We start from the raw sequence: 24,740 nt of genomic DNA, 5'->3' as shown, positions 1-24,740 counted from the left end.
ATTGAAATGATCACTAAATATTTAAGTCTTCTGTGATCATTCATATGAATTTTCTGTATATCTGTAGATATATTTATATGCATGTAGGCCTACGAGTATACCCCTAAACTGAACGTTTAGAGGGTGTGCGGCACAAAAATCTATTTATTATGGTGAAATTGAGCTTTCGTTCATTGATGCGTGTAAACGACAGTAAATGTGAGGGCAAGTATGACATACTCCAAGAAGGCGCCCAAGAAGAAAAAATGCTGCACTCCCCAACACCAGTTTACACTTTAATGCTTTTTTTAACACTACAATTTCAAATAACAGTTGCAAAAATATCATCTTAAAATGATATATTGATCACATTAACACGAAAACACAATTCACACTCGGCGTTTATCTTATCGCTGTTGATAGGCGAATGATAATATGATAATGATAAAAAGAAAAGCAAAGCAATGAATGATGCTATAAAACAAGCCATAAAAATGCCTAACAAAAAAGATAACCATTGCCCAGTGCACTTGAACCATCCCCGAAGAGTATAGGAGTGAATCAGTATTTGATTCGCGGGCGGCGCATAGATTGCTGTTGATTCTTGTTTTATCTTAAGCCGTGCTCTTCACATACCATCTCTTGACGGTCAGTGGCAGGGAAACGCTTTATATGGCACAGAAAACCAGAGCTGTGATCAGTAGGCAATTAGAGGACCGGGCAGCTGTCACAGAACGTAAGTACGTATATATATATTGATATGATATAAAAGCAAGTGGTCAGCGATGTTCTTTTTCCTGTTTTGCTTTCTCTTTTCCATGACGTTTGAACTACAGTAGGCCCCTATATGCATCATTTTTGTCGCCGACTGAGTTAATGATTAAAATTTAAAAAAATATTTGAATTGTTTTGGACCTACATGTTTTGTGTATGACAAAATGGGCAATTCACGTTAAATGAGGGGGTTTGCTGGAGCATATTCCTTTGAGATTGATCGCATGGAGTTTGTAGATATTCTCCTTGAAATATTTTTTGTTTTATATCTTTGTTTTTGATCAGTATAATTTGGTTATACTTATGAGAAAAGGGCGTGGTCAACTGATATTTCTCTTGGTAATGATTAATATCGACAGAGCAAAATAGTATCAGGTTAATTATTACAATCCTATTATACAGGTAAATTCATTAATTTTCAGAAATACAGGTGGACATATGAAAGTAATATTACTCAGCTTACAATGACGGGGTACTTTGCAAGAATACTCATTCTCTCTCTTTACTGTTTACAGATAGGTAAGTTTTATCTGGGAAATCTTAATCATAATTTAAAAAAAAGATATTTGATTTTACCTCCGGTTACGATGAAAATGATTAAGTTTTAAAACCCGTAATGAAATTTGAACATTTTCCTTTACTTGTTTCTATATACTTCTTGGACTTATATTACAATTTAGATGAGGCATATCAAAATCTTACAACTCACCATGTAACTTAAACATAGGACAGATAAAACAAGTTTGATAGGTCATAGCTTTAACTCAGTAAATTATCTTTTTAATGTGTTTAGTTTAAAATTTAGATTCAAAGTCAGATACATGAAGGTCGGAGGCATTTATGAAATACAAACTCTTGCTGATTTTTTAAATTCAAATTAGGAAATAAGGTACAACAGAAATCTGTTTCCTTTGAAATAACAACAGAAACAACCTAAACACCATATTTTCTTGCATTGTAATAAGATGCACGTCTTATGTTAGGAAACTATCCAGTAGAGATGACTTTCACATTAGAATATATCAGTGTGTTAGTATAAGGTAATGCTTGGAGCCGTTTACTCTTTACTCGTACAAGGCGTGTACCACTGTGTAAGGGCTTGTCATCTGTTATCAGTTGCACGCATGCCAACCCCGGGTAAACTCTCAGCTTTGTAGTGTCTCTAACAATCACTGGCAGATCGGTCTTATCAGCTCACTTTGACCATGGGATTGATTCACAAACAAAAATGACCTTTCCTCTGGTTTTCATTTAAATGTATTGAAATACATATATAGTTGTATGCTAAATAATATGCCTTTCTTGGGAATCGAAGCATCAGTCTTTCTCTCTTAGAAATAGCAAATTTTCGGTATGGATATTTCGTGCGTAAATATAATCTTATCAATGTGATCTTTTAGATAAATACGCCAACTAAAGTAGGTCTAATAATCCATAAGGCACACGCATTGAATCATTCTTCCATATGAAAGATATGACGTCATATATTTCATATTTGGTGTTTAATATTTTTACAAACTTTAAACTCATCACGGCCTTTCTCCACTGTACGAGTCACTAAGTACATATAGAATTATTCAAGGAAAAAAAAAGTTGATTCAAACCTTGTGTTTAATTGCGTTACTCAATTTTTTTCAGCTTTGCCTCAGAGCACAAATTTACCACAGATCGGCCAGAAGTACGCGCCGTGTTTCAAGAAAGGAGCCATTTGTTACGAAAGTGCAAGTGGGTTTCAATTACGTTATCTTAGATATCTGAATAGGATAAACTGTAATTTTTTGCAAATAAATGTATCGACACTGGAGAAATTTTAATGAAATGTCAGTTTTTTATCATTATGAAATCATGTAATTTATCATGTATCTGTATGTCAATATTATTATTTATAATTTTAAATTATTACGTAAAATTACCAGTTAAATAAATCGCTGACCTAGGGATTAAATTATCTTTATTTGACAGTAGCATATTTATTCATTTGTTGAAATAATTCAGTGCTATATGTTTTGATACTTCCTTTCGGTTTCAGTAAACCCCGGAATCAAAGAGGTCCTAGTCGTCAATGTAACCGGTGACACAGGACCTCAGGGTCCACAGGGTGTACAGGGTGCACCAGGAGCGCAGGGTTTACAAGGTGAAAGTCGTTTCTTGCTTCTGGGCAACGGCTACTACCATATTAACTGTATGATGAATATTCTGTTAGATAAACTCGGTGCATGAGTATGACACCCTTAGGAGCGTGTTGACAGGTTATAACAAGTTTTACTTTTGTTTGAACTGACAGAATTGTGATTCAAATACAGAGTCAGAACACTGGTTAAGGCCCTTGCATATCGGTACAATGTAGATTATTTCCATCGTTTTAAAAAGTATAAATACAGTGATTAAACGTTTCTATCTTTTCCCATACTACATGTGACATCATATATCGAATATCAAGGATACCATTTGTCACGTGCGTAGCTTTGTAGAAAATAGATGTACCATTGTACGATTGCATACATTTAGCAACCATTATACTTCAGGTCCACAAGGCCCTACAGGTCTACAGGGCCCAGCAGGTCCTGTAGGACCTAAAGGTGATGTGGGACCGCAGGGGAGTGTTGGCCCCAGAGGGCAGGTAGGCCCAAGTGGGCCAGCTGGCAAAGATGGCTCCACAGGACCTACAGGTCCCCAGGGAATCACAGGCCAGCAGGGCGTGGCTGGGCCTCAGGGTCCCAAGGGTGAACGGGGTGCCACGGGGTTCGGTTCTGTAGGTCAAACAGGCCCAGTTGGACCTCAAGGGCCAGCAGGTTTGAACGGCGCCGCCGGTCCGACCGGACCACAAGGACTTCAAGGATTACAAGGACTGAAAGGGGAGCGTGGGAGTGTTGGACCACAGGGTTCAGTTGGACCCGCTGGAGCTACAGGTCCCGCAGGAGCTAATGGATCACAAGGACCCATAGGTCCGAAGGGAATTCAAGGTCTGCCTGGAAATGTGGGTCCGGCGGGTGCCACGGGACCAGCAGGCCCGCAAGGTATAAAGGGAGAACCAGGGTCCGTGGGACCAAGAGGACAAGATGGATCTATAGGTATTTTTTCTTTAAGCTAAGAATGCTTCTCACTGTTGCCTGTAAGGAATGCTTGATCCAGTTATTTCTAAACAGAGTGACATCTCCCCTTCACAAATAATAACTATTTTAATAGTTAAAGTGTTATCAAGTATGCAATGTTAATTATGCTGTAAATTAACATTTTCAAGCATCCAAAGCCTTCAAAGACAGCTTAAAAAAGAAGGTCTTATCCACCAACGATTTTATAGTATTTCTGTTTTCTACAACCAAAAAAAAAACATCTCTTTTCCATCATCAGGTCCAGCTGGAGCTGTTGGGGCTACGGGCCCAACTGGAGCTGTCGGTGCCACAGGACCCAGAGGATTTAATGGCATCAACGGTGGTCCCGGAGCACAGGGAGATACCGGACCAACAGGACCTGCTGGTCCTGCAGGAAGAGATGGTAAGTTATCCCATCTATCCTGGAGATTGGAGAATAATTTCAGTGACTCTGGTTCTTTGAGCTTGAGAGCGTGCATTTTTGACTCAACATAAGAAGTGCTGAATGTTATGATTTAAATTTTTCTGTTTTTAAGTATTCAAACTAAATATTATGTGAAAAATCTTATTAGAGTCTTTGTCCATCTCCCGTGTATCTTGAATGATCAGTTTAGATCAGTTCCTAATAAGCAAATTAGTTTCAAAAAACCTTGATAACATAATATAACTGTATCATTCTAGGCACTGATGGCACCAATGGAGCAGCTGGCCCACAGGGTCTTCAGGGACTTGTAGGTCCAGCAGGAGCAAAGGGAGACGTAGGGGCTCCAGGGCGTGGTTTACCCGGTCAGAAGGGAGAACCAGGTGCCCGTGGCTTCAACGGAATCAACGGCGGCGTCGGTCCAATGGGTCCCCAAGGTGCTCAAGGTCCACAAGGACCAAAAGGCGAACAGGGTGCTGCAGGTGTGCAAGGGCTAGTGGGAGCACAGGGGCCTACAGGGCCTCAGGGAGCCGCTGGTCCACAGGGTGCGTCCGGTCCTAGGGGTCTTAATGGTCAGCAAGGGCCTGTTGGACCTACTGGAGCTGCTGGTGTGAATGGAGTTAATGGTCAGAAAGGAGAACCGGGCTTGCAGGGTATACAAGGGATTCAGGGAGCTGTTGGAGCAACAGGTAATTTTTTTCATTTAAACTTTCTCTGTCATTTAAACTTTCTCTGTTTCCCACGTTTAGATATGGATTGAATTTTTTCCCACTAAGTCTACATAATCTTTGAACTGCATACTGTATTCAGATCACAGTCTGGATAAACAAATACTAGTGAAAGAAAAACATGACAGCTGTAGAAAGAAAGGTAGTAGGCATTTGCCAAATACCTGCTCGAAAGTGAATTTTCAGAAGAGATGCCTCCTTAAGTGACCCAGTCCTTAGACAGAAAATTGCCTGTACGTATATAGCTACGACTTCAAACTGTTTCTAGGTGCCACCGGACCCCAGGGGATAGCTGGTGCGACAGGAGCCACAGGCCCAGCTGGTCCACGGGGTTTTAATGGAATAAATGGTGGACAGGGGCCGGCAGGTCAGAAGGGAGCACCTGGGCAGAAGGGAGACGCGGGTGTTAATGGTGCGTGTTTGTAAACATGTGGCAATACACGAAGTTGTTAAAAATTAAGTGTGCCATGTATGATAGCTCATATTGTGGTTTTCCCCTTCACCAGTTGAAATGATATGATTAATTATAAAATGATGAAACAAATGCATCGACTTAATTCGTTATCCGGTTCACAAAAGAGCCATATAAAATGAATGAGAAATAAATGAAATGATTAAAGAAATAATAAAGCATATTTTTGACACAGGTATCAACGGGGCCGCAGGAGCAACTGGAGCCACGGGACCCCAGGGTCTTCAGGGTGTTGCCGGACCAAAGGGAGATGTAGGACCAACTGGAATCGGGTCTACAGGACCTACAGGACCTGTTGGCCCAGTGGGCCCGCAGGGAATAGTGGGTGCCAAAGGAGCTGTGGGTCCACAGGGTGCCAAGGGAGAACAGGGTGTGGCCGGAGTTAGGGGGTTTAACGGGGCGACCGGTAAGACAACACATCAGTTAAATTGTACAGTACGATTAAGATCCTTGGTACAAAATACACATACCTGTCAGTTTATCATATTCATCAATGAGATATTTTGGGTATAAATGATAGATCTATGCAGACACACTTAAGCAATAAGACGTATTACGGAGATTTCCAGGAAGTGACAATAGACTTATGTCATATGTAAGCGTGATTGATGACATTTATGTCACATGTGTACATATCTGGCGTTTTTTTCTAACAGGCGCTACCGGAGCCACAGGACCAATCGGTCCACAGGGCGCCAAGGGTGACCAAGGAGCGCAGGGTGCAGTTGGTGCCCAGGGTCCACAGGGTGCTGTTGGAAGTGTAGGTCCCAAGGGTTCGGTGGGGGCTACAGGGCCCACAGGGGTACAGGGGCTACCAGGACCAACTGGGCCCCAGGGTCTACAGGGTGTGGCCGGGCTGAAAGGTAATTAAGATACATTATTCATAATAACGTTGTGGCGTCATCTGTGGTTTCGTCAAACTTTAAACAAAGCTGTCTAATTTAATTAGCGATTCGTTTAAATATGAAGTACTCTGATTAGATTTTAAATAAAAAGTAATAATTAATTGTGGTATACTGTCGGCTTCTTGTGTACTTACCTGTCGAACTATACATTTTAAGCTGTGCATGCCTGTGCATAGGTTGCAATAGAAGCATGTATTTGTATTTGCACATTCGTAATGGTTATGGCAATTTGGTGTTGTTGAAAAAAAAAAAACTCCAAGACTTTGTGGGGCGAAAATCACCCACGTGTTAAAAATCATTAATATCCTTGGTTGTCGTACAAAGGTGCCCCAGGTGCCAATGGGCTTGATGGTGCGAATGGAGCACAGGGTATTCAGGGTCTCCCAGGAGCCACCGGGCTGCAGGGCCCGACTGGACAAACAGGTGCAGCTGGACCTAAGGGTGATGTAGGGCCTGCAGGTATGTTTTTTTTTAATTATTAATATAAATGCAGTCGGTTGGCCAGTCGTCATCCGTGCATCCATCTATCCATTCAGTTAGCTATAAAGAATAGTACCATAAGCATAATTATCTTCGCGTGCATTTTACAAGCTAACAAGGTTCTTACACATTCTTGTGCTTTATAAAATAAAGTAGCATGAATCAATTTGTGGATATTTTTATTCTTTTGGTAAGGTAAAAGCATTGCTTACCGGCGCGGAAGCTCATTTTGGTTACACTAACAAAGTCTCGGAAAAATTATTAAGATCCGGCAGGCACTTATTCATCTTTACATGACGTTATAATTCAGGTAGCATTGGTCCACAGGGGGCAGCAGGACCGCAGGGGCTGGTTGGTCCTACTGGACCACGTGGGTTCAACGGCATTAATGGCGCCCAAGGCCTGCCTGGAGTCACGGGGCCAAGGGGATTGACTGGCGCTGCGGGAATTAATGGTAATTTTAATGACAAATGCATAAGAACTTGGTTCTACAAATATGTTGCACCGAAACTTTCAAATTTAATAGAAATTATTTCATCTATTATGACTTAAGATAAATCAGTAGATGCCCACTTAAATGGCATATAGGATCAGATATATACAGAATGTACACCTACACTATAACGCCCGAAAGCTTTACTCCGGTTTTCAATTTGTTATTTGTTAATATAGCATAGCCGTCTTTTGTCATATATCTTTATTATGCACTCATCAGGCACCGCAGCGAAAATTTTTATCAACTCAGGGTTAAATTACATGTAATATGGTCGTAGGTCTTGACGGAGCTACAGGAGCTACAGGCCCTCAAGGCATCCCTGGTCCACCGGGTACCAAAGGCGCGCAAGGTTTGACAGGAGTTGGTCTACAAGGACCACAGGGTCCCAAAGGTGAAATTGGCCCTGTAGGTGGACCGGGTCCAAAGGGCAACATTGGCAACGTTGGTCCACAAGGACCTGTAGGGGCAACTGGCGTCGCTGGTGGTGTTGGACCTACGGGACCCCAGGGTCTTCAGGGTATCCAGGGAGCACGTGGTGATACTGGGATCATGGGACCCGCGGGGAGCGTAGGACCCAGGGGTCTTCAGGGTTCGGCGGGACCTACGGGGTTGCAAGGTCCCAAGGGAGAACCAGGGACCAATAAAGGTAGGCGTACCTAAGACATTTATTCCTGTTTTCTTTTTGCTCTATTACACCAATGTCTTACTGCAGTAGTATAAATGAATGACCTTTTCATTACTTTGTCTATTTTAGCTATAGGTCTAGTTTCGTGGCTTTCACCAGGCAACTTTAATTTTGGACATTTTATGTTGTCAAATCTGTGGTTAAGATATGTATATAATTTTTGTGATTTTTTGACTGACTGTGAAACATTCAAAACTGTTAGAATGCGCCCAAGACTTTTAAAATACCCTGTACCTCTATCCGTCACTATTACAGGTGAACCCGGCCCTCGAGGATTCAACGGCATAGATGGCGCTACTGGAGCTACAGGACTCCCCGGACCACAGGGGGTCAAAGGTGAAAGGGGCGTGGCAGGTCCTACAGGAGCCGCAGGAAAAGATGGCACCCAAGGTAACGGTCATCTTAGCTTTTGAATAAAAGGGGAAGAAACCTTAACGCTACTGTACGAATGTTGAGTTTCCTTAATGAGTTGCCTATTTTTTTAGGAAATGCGATATTCATTATTCAGGAATATTTCAGATTGAACCAACATCTTCAGTTGTTTGACAGTATTTGACAGTTTTCTAAATAGTGATTTCTAATTTTCTATTTTCATTCTTTTAGGTCCAACAGGTCCAAGAGGTTTGACTGGCCCAGCAGGGGCCGTTGGTGCACAAGGCCCAAAAGGAGAGATAGGTAATTTATTTCCATACATAATCATAATTCATCACCCTGAGCTTCAGAGATAACTTGCCACTAACCTCTTCACTATAGCCTATAGAGAAGAGGTTAGTGGCAAGTTATCTCTGAAGCTCAGGGTGTAATTCATGTGTTAGGGCACTTCTGTATATTTGAAAATTCTTATGCATTGATGAATATCAATATCCGGTTCTTAACACACGTAGGCAACCTACACCAGAATAATATTTTATCGTGTAGTTTGTACGTTTTTCCAGAGTATAGTATTCTTTGGACAGCAATAATATCATTGTTTAGTGCAACGGAAATGTGTTAATTAGCTTTATATGTTTCCAGGACCTCAGGGAATAAAGGGTGATTTAGGCGCTAGGGGCGCTGCTGGCGTAACAGGCCAGACAGGACCAATAGGTAAAATTTCTCACAGTCTTCTTAACCAGTTTTTTAAATAATTATGTGACAAACTACTGCATAAAAATAATACAATTCAAAAAATGGAAAAATGTTTTTTTTTTTTTTTTTTTTTTTTTTGGGGGGGGGGGGGAATTTTTTTCAACAAGAATTAAGTTACTAGTACAGGGTGGAACCTTTTTTTGTCACGATCAGGATTATTCACAGGCTACAAGTTTGGAATATTTGATTCTTGTAAATCATTATTTGCAAAAATATGACTTAACTGATACCTTTTTTATTTTTGCAGGACCCATCGGATTTACAGGTGCGACCGGTAGCACTGGACAAACCGGGCAAACTGGACCAACTGGCGCTAGTGGTGCCACTGGGCAAACAGGCCCCCAGGGTCTCAGCGGCCTGGTGGGTCCCATGGGCCCCCAAGGGCCACCCGGACCTCCAGGAGGACCCCCGGGACCCCCTGGCCCACCGGGACCCTCCTCGCCATTTGGTAAGTAAAACATTGGGAAAATACTATAAGAACCGCCATGATATGCTATGGTAGATCGGGGGAAGGGCGCCCCTTAGCTAGCTAGGGAGATAGCACTTTCTATCCCTTCACCCTCTCAAAACAGTCTAACGAGCTAAATGATTCAAAACAGCAGTTTTTATACATGTGTCCTACTGTATGTATTATAATGAAAAGGTCCTCCGTTTTTTTTTTTTTTTTTTTTCTTGCCTTGCTTCGCCCAGCATTTCTTTTTCATTCTAACCTGCATCCAAGCAAAAGGCTGTCAGCAAATTAACAAATGAAGTGAATATGATAAGCAACAACATATTAATATCTTCGCAGATTAACTTTCATTTCTCTTTAATGATATAATTTTCATATAGCCACCAACGAGTGTGAGGACAACAACGGCAATTGCTCTCAAATCTGTGTGGACACGTACGACGGATACTGCTGTATGTGCAAGGCAGGATACAAGCTGGAACCGCTTATGATACCCGGATGCACAAGTAAGTCACGCTGTTAAAAGATACAAAGATCTAGAATTCGCTCTAGAACTTCAAATCGCAATATAAAAAAGAATTAGCATGAAATAATTTTAAATAATTTACAGCATAAATTTCTTTACCACCAGGGTATATCATACCATACAAGTATCAAAAGCCATTGAGAAAATCATGTTCTATAACCCTTTAATTGTTTTTAAAATTATTTTCAGTCGATAACATCGTCTGCCGTGAGACACTAGACGCTGGATATCAATGTATCTGTAATATTGGCACAAAGATGATACCTATCAATGGCACAGACTGCATAAGTAAGTACTGATGTCTTCACAATGTCTGTGGCACTATCATGTTAGGGTTCAGAGTGTTTATATTAGCATGTAGCCTATTCGTAGATTTAAAGGTAACATGGACATTTGTTAAAACAAGGAGTTATAACAGAAGTATAACTCCTTGGTTAAAATATACCTAAAACTACGGACTTGAATATAAACTGCACCTTGGGACCTTTATTGACTGTAATATTGAAATGTGTAAAAGTTGAATATTGTGGAATTTTCTTTATTATATCTTCCGTTACACCATTTTTTCTTTTTGTTTCAGATTTCGATGAGTGTTCAGTAGCAAACGGTGGCTGTCACCAGAAGTGCACAGACACAGACGGAAGTTACTACTGCTCGTGCGTACCAGGATTCCGCCTCGGTCCGGACATGCACACGTGTGTCGGTAAGATTGCTACTGAAAATAGAGAGACACGCAAGCAATTTTACCCAACAAACACAATGGCTTTCACGTGCACGTTATTGGAATATTCACAATTGTTTAAAACATGCCTTAATAAATAAGAATTTTGCTTGTTAATAAACTCTAAATTTAAAAGCTTACCTGTAGTTAATATCACCCGGCACCGTTGTCATTAAAAACGATAATAAAAATCTAATTTTTCTAGATGTTGACGAGTGTGAGAACGCCACACTCAGTAAAGTGTGTCCGAGTGGAGCTACTTGTATCAACACGTACGGAAGTTACCGATGTTTCCAAGAAAACGCCATAGCCTCGGTGACAGGTGCTCAGTCCGGTAGCGCTGACCCTACAGAGACAAGTGAGTATTTCAACTTAGATTTTAACGTTATGTTAATTTTTCCAGACAAAACAGTCAGTAGCTCTCTCGGATGGCAATTGTGCGTAGAAATAGAAGTCTTGGTTTTAATTTACTATGTGCTGCTAGCGTTATATACCAGTAAGATTGCGCTTGTTACTTGTACGTGTCACGGGAATGTTTAACCTGCTGTATGTCAATTTATTTGTGCAGATTTTTTGTCTTAATTTTTTTCTATAACATAGAAATAATCTCCATTAAAACGACAGTATTTTTTTTTTCAATTTCTAGGCGTATCAAGTACCTTGAAACAGAATGGCATCGGCCTTGAGACAGATGTGTTAACGATCTGGATTGCTCTCGTCACTGGCGCAGTAATACTCCACGTCTTGGGCAGCTTTGCCATGTGTCTCAAGCAGCGAAGGCCCGACACGACCGGGAAGTCCGCGGAATACGCATTTGATGACATCCCAGCCTACAGTACAACCACGATGGGCGGATCAACGTCACGTATGGTTCCTGAGTACTGACGTCATTCACTACAACAGGCATGACGTCATGATGCTCCTATGCTGTTGAGATACTGGCCTTCAGTAATTGTGACTTATGAGGGTTTTTTTTACAGACTGAAACGCCGCGCAGAACACTTACCTAAGCAAAAGGCATTCCGTCCGTTGTACACAAATATTTTATTATTAAAACGTATGAATGGTTCAATTTTAACGTCTGTTAATGTTTTTTTCAGTCACGTTGCGTTAGTATTCTAGTGTAAAAAATTTGTAGTGGTTTATCTAATTTTGCATTCGTCATTTATTTATATCTACGTAATAAATTCATTCGGAAAATGGAGCATGTAAGTAGTATGAGAGATTACAAAAAACAGTGGCATACTGTATATAGATTTCAGTAACGAGAAAATTCCATTAAAACTGTAATATTACATGTATAATCTTTTAGGTATATTTAACTTTTTCCCAACGGCATTGATGTGTTATTGAGGTTGATTATCATATTGTAATAAACTGATATTTATTAATAACAATTTTGTAAACTTGGTGTTATTCTTCTTTGAAAGTTTGATAAAAATGGTAGGAAATTATTCAAATGCTACAGTGAAAATAGTGATAGCTATTTTAAGACATGCGGGTAGAAATATTCAAAGAAGCTCGAAATAAAAAAAAGTCAACCCTGTCAGAGGCGTAATGATTTGAAAAATAACTAAACAGAGTGCAGTGTCCAGCACAAGTGGTTGTGAAATGTGATAATGGGAAAGGCGTCAAAGGACATTTTAAAAGTATTGCGGACTACATGTATGTATTCATTTCTCCGTTTTGGCAATGGGTAGAAGCTCGGCGTCATCAAGTGACACAAAAAATGTCTATCTTTCATATCAAATATTTCCTGAATATATATAAAAATGTCCCATTTTTGTCTGTTTGACAGAATGGCTGTGTCAGTATAATTGTGGGGATCTGTGAGAAAACCGACAAAACGCCCAGATGGAAAATCATGAATATTTATTAGATTTTAATTGCCTCAGTGAGTTTCGTCTGAAGCCATTTACTTTATGGAGGATACCTTTCAGGATTAGTAGGTGACATATAGCCTACACATACTGCGTATCTTGTCAATAGATCTCATTGTTTCATCCCACTCCCACAAAGCACAGAAATCCACTGTTTGAACAAACTGATAAAACCTTCGGGGATACCTACATTTGGTTCAATCCAACAACAGACTTCATTTGAAAAGCAAGTCAAAATAAGAGTGATGCGCCTAGACCAACAATGTACTATGAATAACACATTAAATGTATGCTTTACAAACATATGTGTAATAATATTTTGGTATAGTTTATATTCTCATATTCTCAACCAAACTTGAACGTGTTCAACATAATATTCAACTTACTGAGTATATCGGGCCCGTGGGTGTTCATGTGGCCTGTTTCTGAAAAGATGTAATCCATAAAACATATATTTATATAAAAACGAGAACTGGCTATAACAAAATGTATTTTAACGTTTCGAAAAGCTAGTTTCAAACACCCCAGCTACGTGCCACGGGCTCTTCGCAGTAACCAAGTGCCTGTGATAGCATGCCCCCTCCCCCTATCTAATGCACAATGGCCTCACGTTGGCTGGAGTATTTACTTTACCTGTTTGGTTGGGCGAGTTAAAGGATTACCCTCCAGCCCAATCGTACGCAAGTATGCATATTGATGTGCTTTTCTGGGTGTCGGTCCCTCGGCTCCACAGTTTGCCAGAGAAGAAGCAGGTGAGGTTTGTTGAATGCAATATTACCGTCTTTAGACATGTTATACACATTTTAAACGTTGGAACTAATATCGCAAAAATGTTTCGAATAATATAAAGGTATTTTCATCGTGGTTAGTTTGTTTACAAGAGACTACATCATCTCAAAGATACGTTTGCGATATAAAGTTCAGAAAATGCACGACAAAAAGTCACCTATCGTATGACGCATGTTTATCACTTCGTTGTAGTCAAGATTGTATATGAATATTGATATTCAGTCTTTCTATTCTTCCACGTCATTTTTAAATTTTTTAAAACTTATTTTATTTATTTATTTATTCATTTAATTTTTGGTTGGATCGCGGTTTCTAGCTGGTAATTGTGGAGAAATACAAAGGAACGAAGCTTGCAATCTACACCTAAAATGGAGACATATTTTACTGTGACTACTTTAGCTGTTTTATTGATTGCAATAGTCCTTCAGTCAGGTAAGCCTTTACCATTCGTGTAATAATATCATATTGTAAGAAATTAGGATCTTGGAAAGTGAGCTTATGTTTTATCAAGGACAATTGAGAGAGTGATTTTGGAAAACGTAGCATTGCCTTACTCACTAGATAAAATTGTGTACATGTGACTTGGAAAAAAAGCCGACAGTAAAGGAAAAATTGCTATATAACATTTGTATATACTAACTCATGTTTCCAATCGGTTAGTTTTGTTTCTAATAAGTGTATTAATTCAATACACACAAACAAACGCATACGAACGCACATACACACTGTCTATACACACGCACACACGTATCTTACTCACAAAATCTCTGAAAGACAGCAAGTTTATTGTTTATCGAGGTAATAACATAAGAGATGGGTTTACTAGGGAACAATATTGTTTTGAATAAAAAATGAAATCATCGATTACATGAAATAATGATAATAATAATAAGAAGAAGAATGATAATATAAAGGAACAATAATAATTATGATGATGATGGATATGATAATGATGACAATGATAATGATAATGATTATAGAGCACGGTTTCATAAAATAATTACATGTGTTGGCTCTCTTCACTATGATTAACATCAAATCAATGACAATGCGAATAATGAAAAGTGCAATGGAAATTAATAAAAAAAGTTCATTATATTATTGAATACAAATAATATGAAAACTTATATCAATAACTAATATGCAAAGAAAATATAATAATAATAATGGACATATTTTATTTCAGCGTTATCTCAAACCCAGACAGGTACCGCAGCAGGAAGAGTTAACGTCCCTTGCTTCAGAAAAGGCGCTATTTGTTATGAGGCCCCGGGTACGTGTATAACTCAACTGTTTTTTGTTCGGGTAAACTCCCCAGAGATCTAGGGTGGTTTATTAATTCATACCCAATCATTTGGAATTTTTTACTATCATATGCATGTGGATATATATATACCCATGGAAGTTATATAAACTTCCGTAATCTACTTGGTTTCTTCATACACAAACTTCCATGGTTTCTTGAACGGCAGATATACCGCAATACTAGGAATGCGCCCCAAGATTGAAACAGCTAGTTCAATTATACGTATTATGTAGGGGCCTACTACATGTATACTAGTTTAAGCAGATTAAACATATACTTAGAGCACAAGACTGTGAGAGCAAATAAAACATAGAGAAAAGTTTAACAAAAACTGAAAAAAAATTATATTTGGATGACAGCGAGTGAAATACAAAAAAGTAGGAGGGGAGAAAAATATATGAACTGTACATAGCAAATGGATTGTTTAATGTGTAAAGCATGCTGGCCACAAGTTACCTGTTCCAGTATGGGAGCATTATCATGGTGGGACGGCTTAGGACACCTTGGGTCCTTAATCCGGAGTTGTTAATCTGCTAAAGCTGTAAGGGTGGACAAGGTATTTGCAGGGTACTTATCAGTGGCGTGGATGAAGTATTCATTGTAAACTGAGGTGTGTGCATAATATTTGCTTATGGCCATTTACAGTGGGTGACCACTGCGTTTCTACTTGTGGGCGGATCCTTTCTGCCTCGCTTGTTCTTCTTCGTGTTTGCTTCGTTCAGCGGATTTTTTTGGGGGGGGCAAAGCCGTAATTTGTAATGTAAAATCGGCCTCCTGGTATATAGAGGGATAGTTTTGTAGACACGCCAGATTTTTAAGGTGATTCACGACCGTATCCATATTTTTCGCATACTTCACCACAATTCACTTACCTCACCACACTTTACCTCATGTACCTGCTTGGATTGCTGTAGTTGAGATTGTAAGATACTAGCACTTTTGTCATTATTTCAGTTAATTCTTGGAAACTCGTTGTTATTGTTTTTTTTTTTCAGTTAATCCTGGGACGCTGGTATTGAATGTAAGTGGACCTACAGGACCTAAAGGCTCCCCCGGGGCAGCTGGACCCACGGGACCAGCCGGACAAAAAGGTATGATGTGATTTTTTGGCGTAGTTGGAATAGGTCAAAATTTAATCTGTCATTTTTATCATTTATTTTGATCATTGTCATAATTTTCCTTTCATGTCGTTTCATACATATTCATTTATTTGAAAGCGAAATTTTGTGTCACATTGTCTTAAATAGAAAAAATTAAGACGTGTAATATAAGCTCAGTTTCCTCCGTAGCAAGAGTATATAGGTATTTAAAGCGGGGTTCGATATATTTCCAAATATCAAAAACCTTTTAGGCGCTGAGGGTCCTCAGGGTATCAGGGGTCCAGTTGGGACCCCAGGGTCGGTTGGCCCCCAGGGTCCACAGGGTGTACAGGGAGTAAAAGGTGACCCTGGTTCACCCGGAATTACAGGGCCTATGGGTCCCCAAGGAAACCCAGGTATGTATCAAGACTGAGAAGTATATGTTTATATATAATCCCGTACTGAAGCAGAATTTGAACACTTTTAAAAATTAAAAATCTTTAGGTAATTTTCTTTTCGTATTTAAGTTTAAGCAGAAAGTTGATCTTATAAAGGTAAGTATATATTTCAAAATGTCTTCCGCAAGGATTAAAAAAAATCGTGTTATTGTTGTTTGGCTGTCAAAGTCATCGTAAAATACCCTGTGTTTTAATGGGCAATGGAAGCTCTTCAACGGTTTTCAAGCTGGTGTCAGAGTGTGTAGTGCAAGTCCAATATGTATACTTGTATACTGGCACGGTAATTTTTATATTGGAATATGCCGCATGTAATAATCAGTTCTGTTGTGTAGCTAAGCGTGCCCTTTTCAGGACCACAAGGTATTCAAGGAGCTCAAGGGCCAGCAGGGCCACAAGGTCCAGCCGGAGGTCCAGGACAGAAGGGAGAGGTTGGGCCACAGGGAGCTATGGGTCCAGTTGGTCCAGTGGGGTCCCAAGGTCCAGTGGGTGCTAAGGGGGACAAAGGAGAACAAGGAGTTGTAGGACCACAAGGTACGGTGTGAACACATCTTTTCTCTGTAGATAAGGGTTTCGTTGTATTGTCTTAAGACGTGTAGTTAAAATTCAACCATATGAAGCAAAGAACCTCTATACAATAGAATACTGGAACCTTATAAACGCCTCATGTCAATTGCTGTAAACTGCACTGGAACCAGCTGTCAAAAGAGTATAAATTATTACAATCGCTTTTGGTTTTACTTTGAAAAATTGTATCACTACAGGTGCAGCTGGTAATCCTGGCAACCAAGGACCCACCGGACAAATGGGCCCACCAGGCCCTACCGGGGTTGGGCAGCCAGGGCCAACAGGTCTGGTTGGGGCAGCTGGCCCCATGGGACCCCAAGGGCTCCCAGGAAACACCGGTGAGTACATTAATTTTTAAATAAAAGGCGTCTTTATTGAGAAACAACATTTAGGGCATGCAGCCCCCTTAGCCCCGCGACCCCACACTTTGCTTATGCACTGACAATTTCGAAATTAATACAATTAGACACTGCTTGCATTATCTCTTTTTGCCTACAGGAAGCCAAGGCCAAAAAGGTTCCAAGGGCGAGGCTGGTGTACAAGGTATCCAGGGAGCTAACGGCATACAGGGAGCCAAAGGGGAGAAGGGAGACGTTGGTCAACAAGGAAGTCCCGGTCTGCAGGGTAATGATGGACGGGCTGGTGTCACCGGTGCTGCTGGACAGAAAGGAGCGCAAGGCCTACAGGGATTGACGGGACCCACAGGTATCCGTTAAATTATGTTTCCGTAGAATCTGATTTCCTCTAGAATCCGGTTTGTGGTTGTTAAATAATCAAGTGCTAAAACCAATGACAAAGCAAGTGATTTCGAATGTAGACCAATGTTTTTTCCTGTGAATGACACATCTAATCACAAGCCACCACTCACGCGAACAAACACACACACACACACACACACACACACAGAGAGAGAGAGAGAGAGAGAGAGAGAGAGAGAGAGAGAGAGAGAGGCAATATTTGATGCTTATGGATGTCATAACATGACGGAACTGTATACAGTCACATGACTGATTTAGATATTTTTTCTGGTTTAAGGCGCAAAGGGAGACATAGGTTCTACTGGAACACAGGGAGAACCAGGAGCTGTCGGACCTGCCGGTGGAACCGGTCCCAAGGGCGACAGGGGCAACGATGGTCCACAAGGACCTGTAGGGGCAAATGGCGTTGCCGGCAGTGTTGGGCCTACAGGACCTCAAGGTTCTCAGGGTATCCAGGGAGCACGTGGCGATACTGGTGCCACGGGACCCGCGGGGAGCGTAGGACCCAGGGGTCTTCAGGGTGTGGCGGGACCTACGGGGTCGCAGGGTCCCAAAGGAGAACCAGGGACCAATAAAGGTACATGTAGCATTAGAACTACTAAAAGACACCTTTCTTTTTATCTAAATACCTTCTATGTGTAATCTCGCGTGCAGTTGTAATATATTCAAGTATTCATTTTGCAATTCCTTGCTAAATTGGGATTGAAACTTATTCAACTGTCTTGAAAAACATGTTGGTTACTACATGTATTTCAACTGTATTTTTATTTCTAGGCCTTTTCTGCGTGACATGTTGTAATTTGAATTTGGTACGGTACATTACATGTAAACGTTGGTAGAGCTGTACTTAAAGAATATGGATAAGATATTGTTTTCTCTCAATTGCTGACTCATTCTTGTTAAGTCTTTCACTCACAAAAAACAAACAACAAAAAAAAAAAACTTGCATCAAGCTCCCATGTATTACAGGCGAACCCGGCCCTCGAGGATTCAACGGTAGAGATGGCGCCACTGGAGCTACAGGACTCCCCGGACCACAGGGGGTCAAAGGTGAAAGAGGCGTGGCAGGTCCTACAGGAGCCGCAGGAAAGGATGGCACCCAAGGTACCGTTCGTATTCGTATTTGAGTAAAAGAGGAAGCATACTTAAAACTACAAATGGTGCGTTTCAGACGTGATTACCATTTTTTTTTTTTTTTTTTTTTTTTTTTGAAACACAAATGCCAATAAAATGTTTTAGAAGGATAGGCTTCGGCATGTTGAGTTGTGTGAAATTATTGTCTTATAATTTTGGCAGTTTTCTGAATGTTGCTTTTCTTTAGTCTTAATTTGTAATTTTGTTCCTTAGGTCCAACTGGTCCACGAGGTTTGACTGGCCCAGCAGGGCCCGTTGGAGCACAAGGACCAAAAGGAGAGATTGGTAAAACAACTGTAATACATAATCATAATCCATATGTTACAGCCAGATGCTGTTTTAAAATTCTGATCAATTGATAGAAATATTACCATACAAAATTGAATTTAGCCATTTACTAAATAATAATGTTTCTTGTGTTGTAGACTGTCTTTTTAAATAATAATATGGACTACTTTTAGTCCCAATGCAATGTAACTGTTCTTTACTATTTTAAAATACATTTCCAGGACCTCAGGGAATTAAGGGTGATATAGGCGCTAGGGGCGCTGCTGGCGTAACAGGCCAGACAGGACCAAGGGGTAAAGCTCTCCGTCTTCGGAATTTTTTTATTTTTGAAAACTAAGATGATTTTGATTAAAATAAATGGATGAAGTCCAATTTTAGAGTTGAAGGTTCACTCGTGGGTATTCGGCTGCCCGATTTTTTTAATATCCAACTTAACTTTACATATATTCATAGTACTTAAAAACTACGAGGGGTTTAAGATTAAAATCTGTGATAATTGTAAGACAGGTTTTTAGGATGTGACATAACCTATACCTGTTGTTATTGAAGGACCTACCGGTATAACGGGAGTGACCGGTAACACAGGACAAACCGGGCAAACTGGACCAAACGGCGTTACTGGCGCCACAGGGCAAACTGGTCCCCAGGGTCTCAGCGGCCTGGTGGGACCCATGGGCCCCCAAGGGCCACCCGGACCCCCGGGAGGACCCCCAGGACCTCCTGGTCCACCGGGACCCGCCTCGCCATTCGGTAAGTAAAACGTTGGGTTGACAATGCGATAGAGAGCTACCATGATTCACACCAGTATGTGCCATGGCGAATCCTAGGGTTACATATTGCGTTAGTGCCTTCCCCTGAGATTTGGAGGTCTCCCCCCACCACCCCCACCCCCGAAGAAAAATACACTATAGAAAAATGAGAAAAAATAAAACGAGCAATTTTCCATCCCTGTGCCATACGTACATGTACTATAATAAAACATAATATCTTTATTTTTCACATAGCCACCAACGAGTGTGAGGACAACAACGGCAATTGCTCTCAGATCTGTGTGGACACGTACGACGGATACTGCTGTATGTGCAAGGCAGGGTACAAGCTGGAACCGCTTATGATTCCCGGATGCACAGGTAAGTCACATAATATATGTATCGATCAATTTTTAGTTAATATGTTTTTAAGGTTTGAATTTCATTTCTGCTCTGTCTCATCTGTTCTTAAAATACGCCTAATAAACATATTAAAATAGCCAAGAAAATATAGATAACAATATAACATTGTTTTACTTATGTTTTGGGGTTTTTTTTTCAAAATTCAAGATATTGAGGCCTGGAACGGACTTTTTCTTGAATATTTTTTAACAATTTATTTCTAGTTGATAACATCGTCTGCCGTGAAACACTAGACGCTGGGTATCAATGTATCTGTAATATTGGCACAAAGATGATACCTGTCAATGGCACAGACTGTATAAGTAAGTACTGAACTCATCACAATATCTGTGGCAATATCATGTTAAGAGAGAGTGTTGTGCTTATATTAGCATCTAGACTCATAATCAAGGAAATACAATATGCATAAAATCTTATCCCTCTACTAGTGTATTTTAAAATAATATATTATATACGTGATTATAAACTGTTCTTTATATCGAAACGAGCAAAATTCAAGAAAATTGTTAGAAATTTCGTTATCTTTCGTTATTTTCAACCTGCATCAGTCACCTTTCCTGTTTGTTTCAGACTTCGATGAGTGTTCAGTAGCAAACGGTGGCTGTCACCAGAAGTGCACAGACACAGACGGAAGTTACTACTGCTCATGCGTACCAGGATTCCGCCTCGGCCCGGACATGCACACGTGTGTCGGTAAGAACATTACTGAAAATAAAGAGAAATGCACGCAATTTTTGTTTCCCAACTAACACAATGGCTTTTTCTCGCTCGTTATTGCAGTATCCATAATTTAAAATATTGGTAACCATATATGTATATTTAATGGGAACCGTGGAGTATGGTAAAATCGTGTCTGAATTATACTAAATTCGCCAAAAAATTTCCTTTGTCTTTGTCTTTGTAATTTGCCTACATGTGAATTTTAGAACCAATGCCTTTACCAAACAATAACAAAAATCTAATTTTTCTAGATGTTGATGAGTGTGAGAACGCCACGCTGAGTAAGGTGTGTCCTAGTGGAGCTACTTGTATCAATTCATACGGAAGTTACCGATGTTTCCAAGAAAACGCCATAGCCTCGGTCTCAGGTGCACAGTCCGGTAATCCTGACCCTACACAGACAAGTGAGTGTTATTAAACACTTAAAAGCAATCAAAAAGTCGGGCTTTGTCGTTTTATTTACGCGTTTACGATGACTTTATAAAATTTCAACGACATACAGGAAAATGATAACATCGTACATGTAGCAGTATTTATAGATTACTTGTGCATTGTACATCCTGGCATTAATAGCTCTTAAAGAGTCGTTTTTTTATTTTTCAATTTAAGGTGTATCCAGTACGTTACAACAGAAGGGCGTCGGCCTCGAGACAGATGTGTTAACGATCTGGATTGCCGTCATCACTGGGGCAGTTATTCTTAACTTCTTGAGCAACTTTGCCATTTGTCTCAAGCAGCGAAGGTCGGAAACGACCGGAAAATCCGCGGAGTATGCTTTTGATGACATCCCAGCCTCCAGTACAACCACGATGGGCGGGTCGACGTCACGTATGGTTGCTAATTACTGACGTCATAAACAACAATAGGCATGGCGTCATGGTAATCTTATGATGTCAAAATGCTGCTCTTTAATAATTCTAAAAAAATAATACTTTCGTATTGACATTAAACAATTCATTCCGTCCAGTGTATGTAAATATTCGCTTTAGCCTAAGAATATTTTACACATTTCTTATTTTCGTTTTTTATTTTCCGGTCACATTGCGTCACTTTTATAAGAGCAGTGATTAATGTAATCATGAATTCTACATCTATTTTAATGTTTGTGATTTCGTGGAGGGCAAAGATACATGTACAAGCTGCATATCAAGATGTATCAGCAATTAATTTGTTATAGTGAGTAATAACGACAACAGTCTGGAGCTTTCGAACGTTTATTCACCGACTCTCGCTTCATACAACTTCACAAATATTTATACTCAATTTCTCCGTACTGATCACGCATTTACCTGTTTTCTTTTCCATTGTCTTTGCGTGATTACCAAATATTTTCCATTCTCATGTTGCAAGTCACTATGCAACATTTCCTTATTAGGTAATCCCTAAGAAACTTGTTTTCAATTAAAGATATCTAAAATATTATTTGGATTACTCATGCTTGGACCTTATCCAAAACTCAGCTATCATGTGATAAATAGATGATCAAAATTATTATATGTTATGAAATTAACCAATCACATTAACTGTTACTGACTTTGACCTTTTCCATCTTTTTCTGACACTAAAAACATGTTCTACACTTGTTGACTCTTGGAGAAACTTAACTTACACTCAATAACTCTTTGTCTTTTTACTCTTTTGATTCCGCTTTAATTGCTATCTGTAATTAGTGAAAGTGTAAGTAATTTGCTTTACAACATACACCCCTTCTTCAAAAGAATTCGTCCTCGAATTCTAAAACTTTACAACATACGCTCCTTTTTCATTTTTTCTAAAGCAAAGCAAATACTAAATAACACAAAATACATAAATTTTCAAAAAGATTAAATGATAAGGTCACATCAATTTAAATGTTATACGCAAGTTCGTCAATTTCTGCAAAATGAAAGAAAATAATAATGAAAGAAAATAATGATTATCTTCCTTAAATACTCCATTTCTACCACAAAGTCATGCAAAAATATAACTAAGAAAAGTAATTCTATATAATTAATTTATACATAAAATTAGAAACATATTCGACATGAAACAAAAATATAACCTGAAGGAAGATAATGTAATAACTTTTTAAGAAAATGCAATTCTTCGTAGATATAGTTCGTATTGTCATTTACACCATTTAATGTGTGGCCCAAGAGCAAAGATACTTTTTATTTGTTTTCCTATGCTGATATCGAAATATGTTGCTCTCTTGTTATGGCTCAGGCACATTTTCTTTAACGGTTTCTCTTTTATTGACTGTTATTTTGATATAGTAGGACTACATGAGACAATAGGGTTGGCCTTCCCCTGTCCAATGAACAACATTCACCACAAAGTTGCGACCAGCGCATCGTTCATGATGAAGTACTTGTTCATCTTCATATTTGTTCACATTGTAGCTCTCCTCTGTGCTGATTATAAGAGAAACACTGGTTTATATCAATTCAATCCACGTGTTTTATAAAATTATACTGATAAAAAGTTAAAAAGCAAAATGTGAAAATCTTCCTTAATGGATATCATTAGTTTCATGCCACCATCATTACAATAAAAGTTAAATATAGTGTCCATATAACAATAAATATCTGGTCAAATATCTGCAACAAATAATAATGATCATGGTTTACACACAATAAAATGAATATCATTAATATGATAGTACATATTGATTAAAAAAAAAAAATCATAATATTTGTCAAGACTTACAAGTGTCATGTTAATTCTGTGCATCTCGCACACTCTCAATAATAATAATCTGAAATGTCTGAAATCATTGAAGTAACAATAAGAATGAATCATAAAGTAATTAATATGTTGTGATCGTATACACACCTCTTATACCAAAAGTTCACTCGCAAAGATTAATGCGTTATGTCAATTATAGACACGTGTAGCAAGTCAAGTCAAATTTAGATTGGATTAAAATTAATCTGCATTGTGATTATATGTTTCGAACTGAATACAGAAAAGTGCACAAGCATGTTTAATGCGCAAACATGTACAATATTCGTTCTTGAATAATTTTCTGGGATAACTCATTCTAAAATAACGTTTTTTTGTTTATCATAATGTTTATATTTGTCAAGCCATGCCAATGTTTTGACAGATGTAGTCTGTAGATACAATTACTTAAATGAACTTTTTTAAATTATTATAGTTATTACTTCACTTTGTAATATGAATGGATCTGAGGTTCTAAGTTTCTTCGGCTTATTAATTAATTTTGTTGCGAAATTTTATGATCACTACGGTATAATAAGCACTATATCGTTTACGTATACTTATTTTTAGCAAAGCCACTACTAATGCCAATTGTTTGTCCTTGATATACAGACCAAATTTCATTGTGAGCAATAAGCTCTATGTCTCGAATAAATTTAAACTAGTATTTGAGATTAATCATCTGTAGAAAATATTTCGTTTGTTAGAATAGCATCTGCCATACAAGTATAAATTTGCTCTTGTCTCTCTCTGTTGTTTGAGTCACTTTCATAATCTCAAATAATCACTAACATTATTGGCAAGAACATGAAGAAAAATTGTTGAAATAGGGTTTATTAAATAAATCATTGCGTTTCATGTCGAAAATATGCATATTGAATGGAAATACTGCCACAAACCAATATTTATGTGATGTTGCTGTGCTATCTTTAGTGTTGTTTTGACAACTTGACACTTGGTTGGAAAATAAAAAATTCATCTTAGTTTACACTGCAGTAGGAAAAAAATTTTGATTGACACATTAATGACAA

At 39.0% G+C, this 24,740-nt stretch overlaps 1 protein-coding gene across 1 annotated transcript; it reads left to right on the top strand.

The window, feature by feature from the left end:
- The first annotated feature begins 335 nt into the window (after nucleotides 1-335).
- LOC106151324 (uncharacterized) lies at nucleotides 336-22,173 on the top strand. The gene is made up of 22 exons (XM_087015143.1): nucleotides 336-715; nucleotides 1,176-1,272; nucleotides 2,392-2,478; nucleotides 2,783-2,887; nucleotides 3,279-3,824; nucleotides 4,105-4,248; nucleotides 4,527-4,955; nucleotides 5,263-5,406; nucleotides 5,642-5,872; nucleotides 6,123-6,329; nucleotides 6,696-6,830; nucleotides 7,162-7,305; nucleotides 7,625-7,993; nucleotides 8,288-8,422; nucleotides 19,040-19,111; nucleotides 19,336-19,407; nucleotides 19,664-19,864; nucleotides 20,119-20,244; nucleotides 20,490-20,588; nucleotides 20,857-20,979; nucleotides 21,258-21,410; nucleotides 21,616-22,173. Exons 2-22 carry the CDS (start codon nucleotides 1,218-1,220, stop codon nucleotides 21,852-21,854), a joined length of 3,816 nt encoding a protein of 1,271 aa, XP_086871269.1. The 5' UTR covers nucleotides 336-715; nucleotides 1,176-1,217; the 3' UTR covers nucleotides 21,855-22,173.
- The last annotated feature ends 2,567 nt before the right edge of the window (nucleotides 22,174-24,740 follow it).

The sequence above is a fragment of the Lingula anatina genome, chromosome 6, assembly GCF_051362555.1.
Source record: "Lingula anatina isolate TDL-2025a chromosome 6, LinAna3.0, whole genome shotgun sequence".
NCBI lineage: Eukaryota > Metazoa > Brachiopoda > Lingulata > Lingulida > Lingulidae > Lingula > Lingula anatina.
This window is presented reverse-complemented; position numbering and strand designations above follow the sequence as displayed.

What these genes read in the sequence shown, in the direction of transcription:
- LOC106151324 (XM_087015143.1), top strand. Translation starts at nt 1,218, where the DNA reads ATGACGGGGTACTTTGCAAGAATACTCATTCTCTCTCTTTACTGTTTA. An exon ending in AGGAGCGCAGGGTTTACAAG is followed by an intron (nt 2,888 to 3,278) that starts GTGAAAGTCGTT and finishes ATTATACTTCAG; the next exon opens with GTCCACAAGGCCCTACAGGT. An exon ending in TCCTGACCCTACACAGACAA is followed by an intron (nt 21,411 to 21,615) that starts GTGAGTGTTATT and finishes TTTCAATTTAAG; the next exon opens with GTGTATCCAGTACGTTACAA.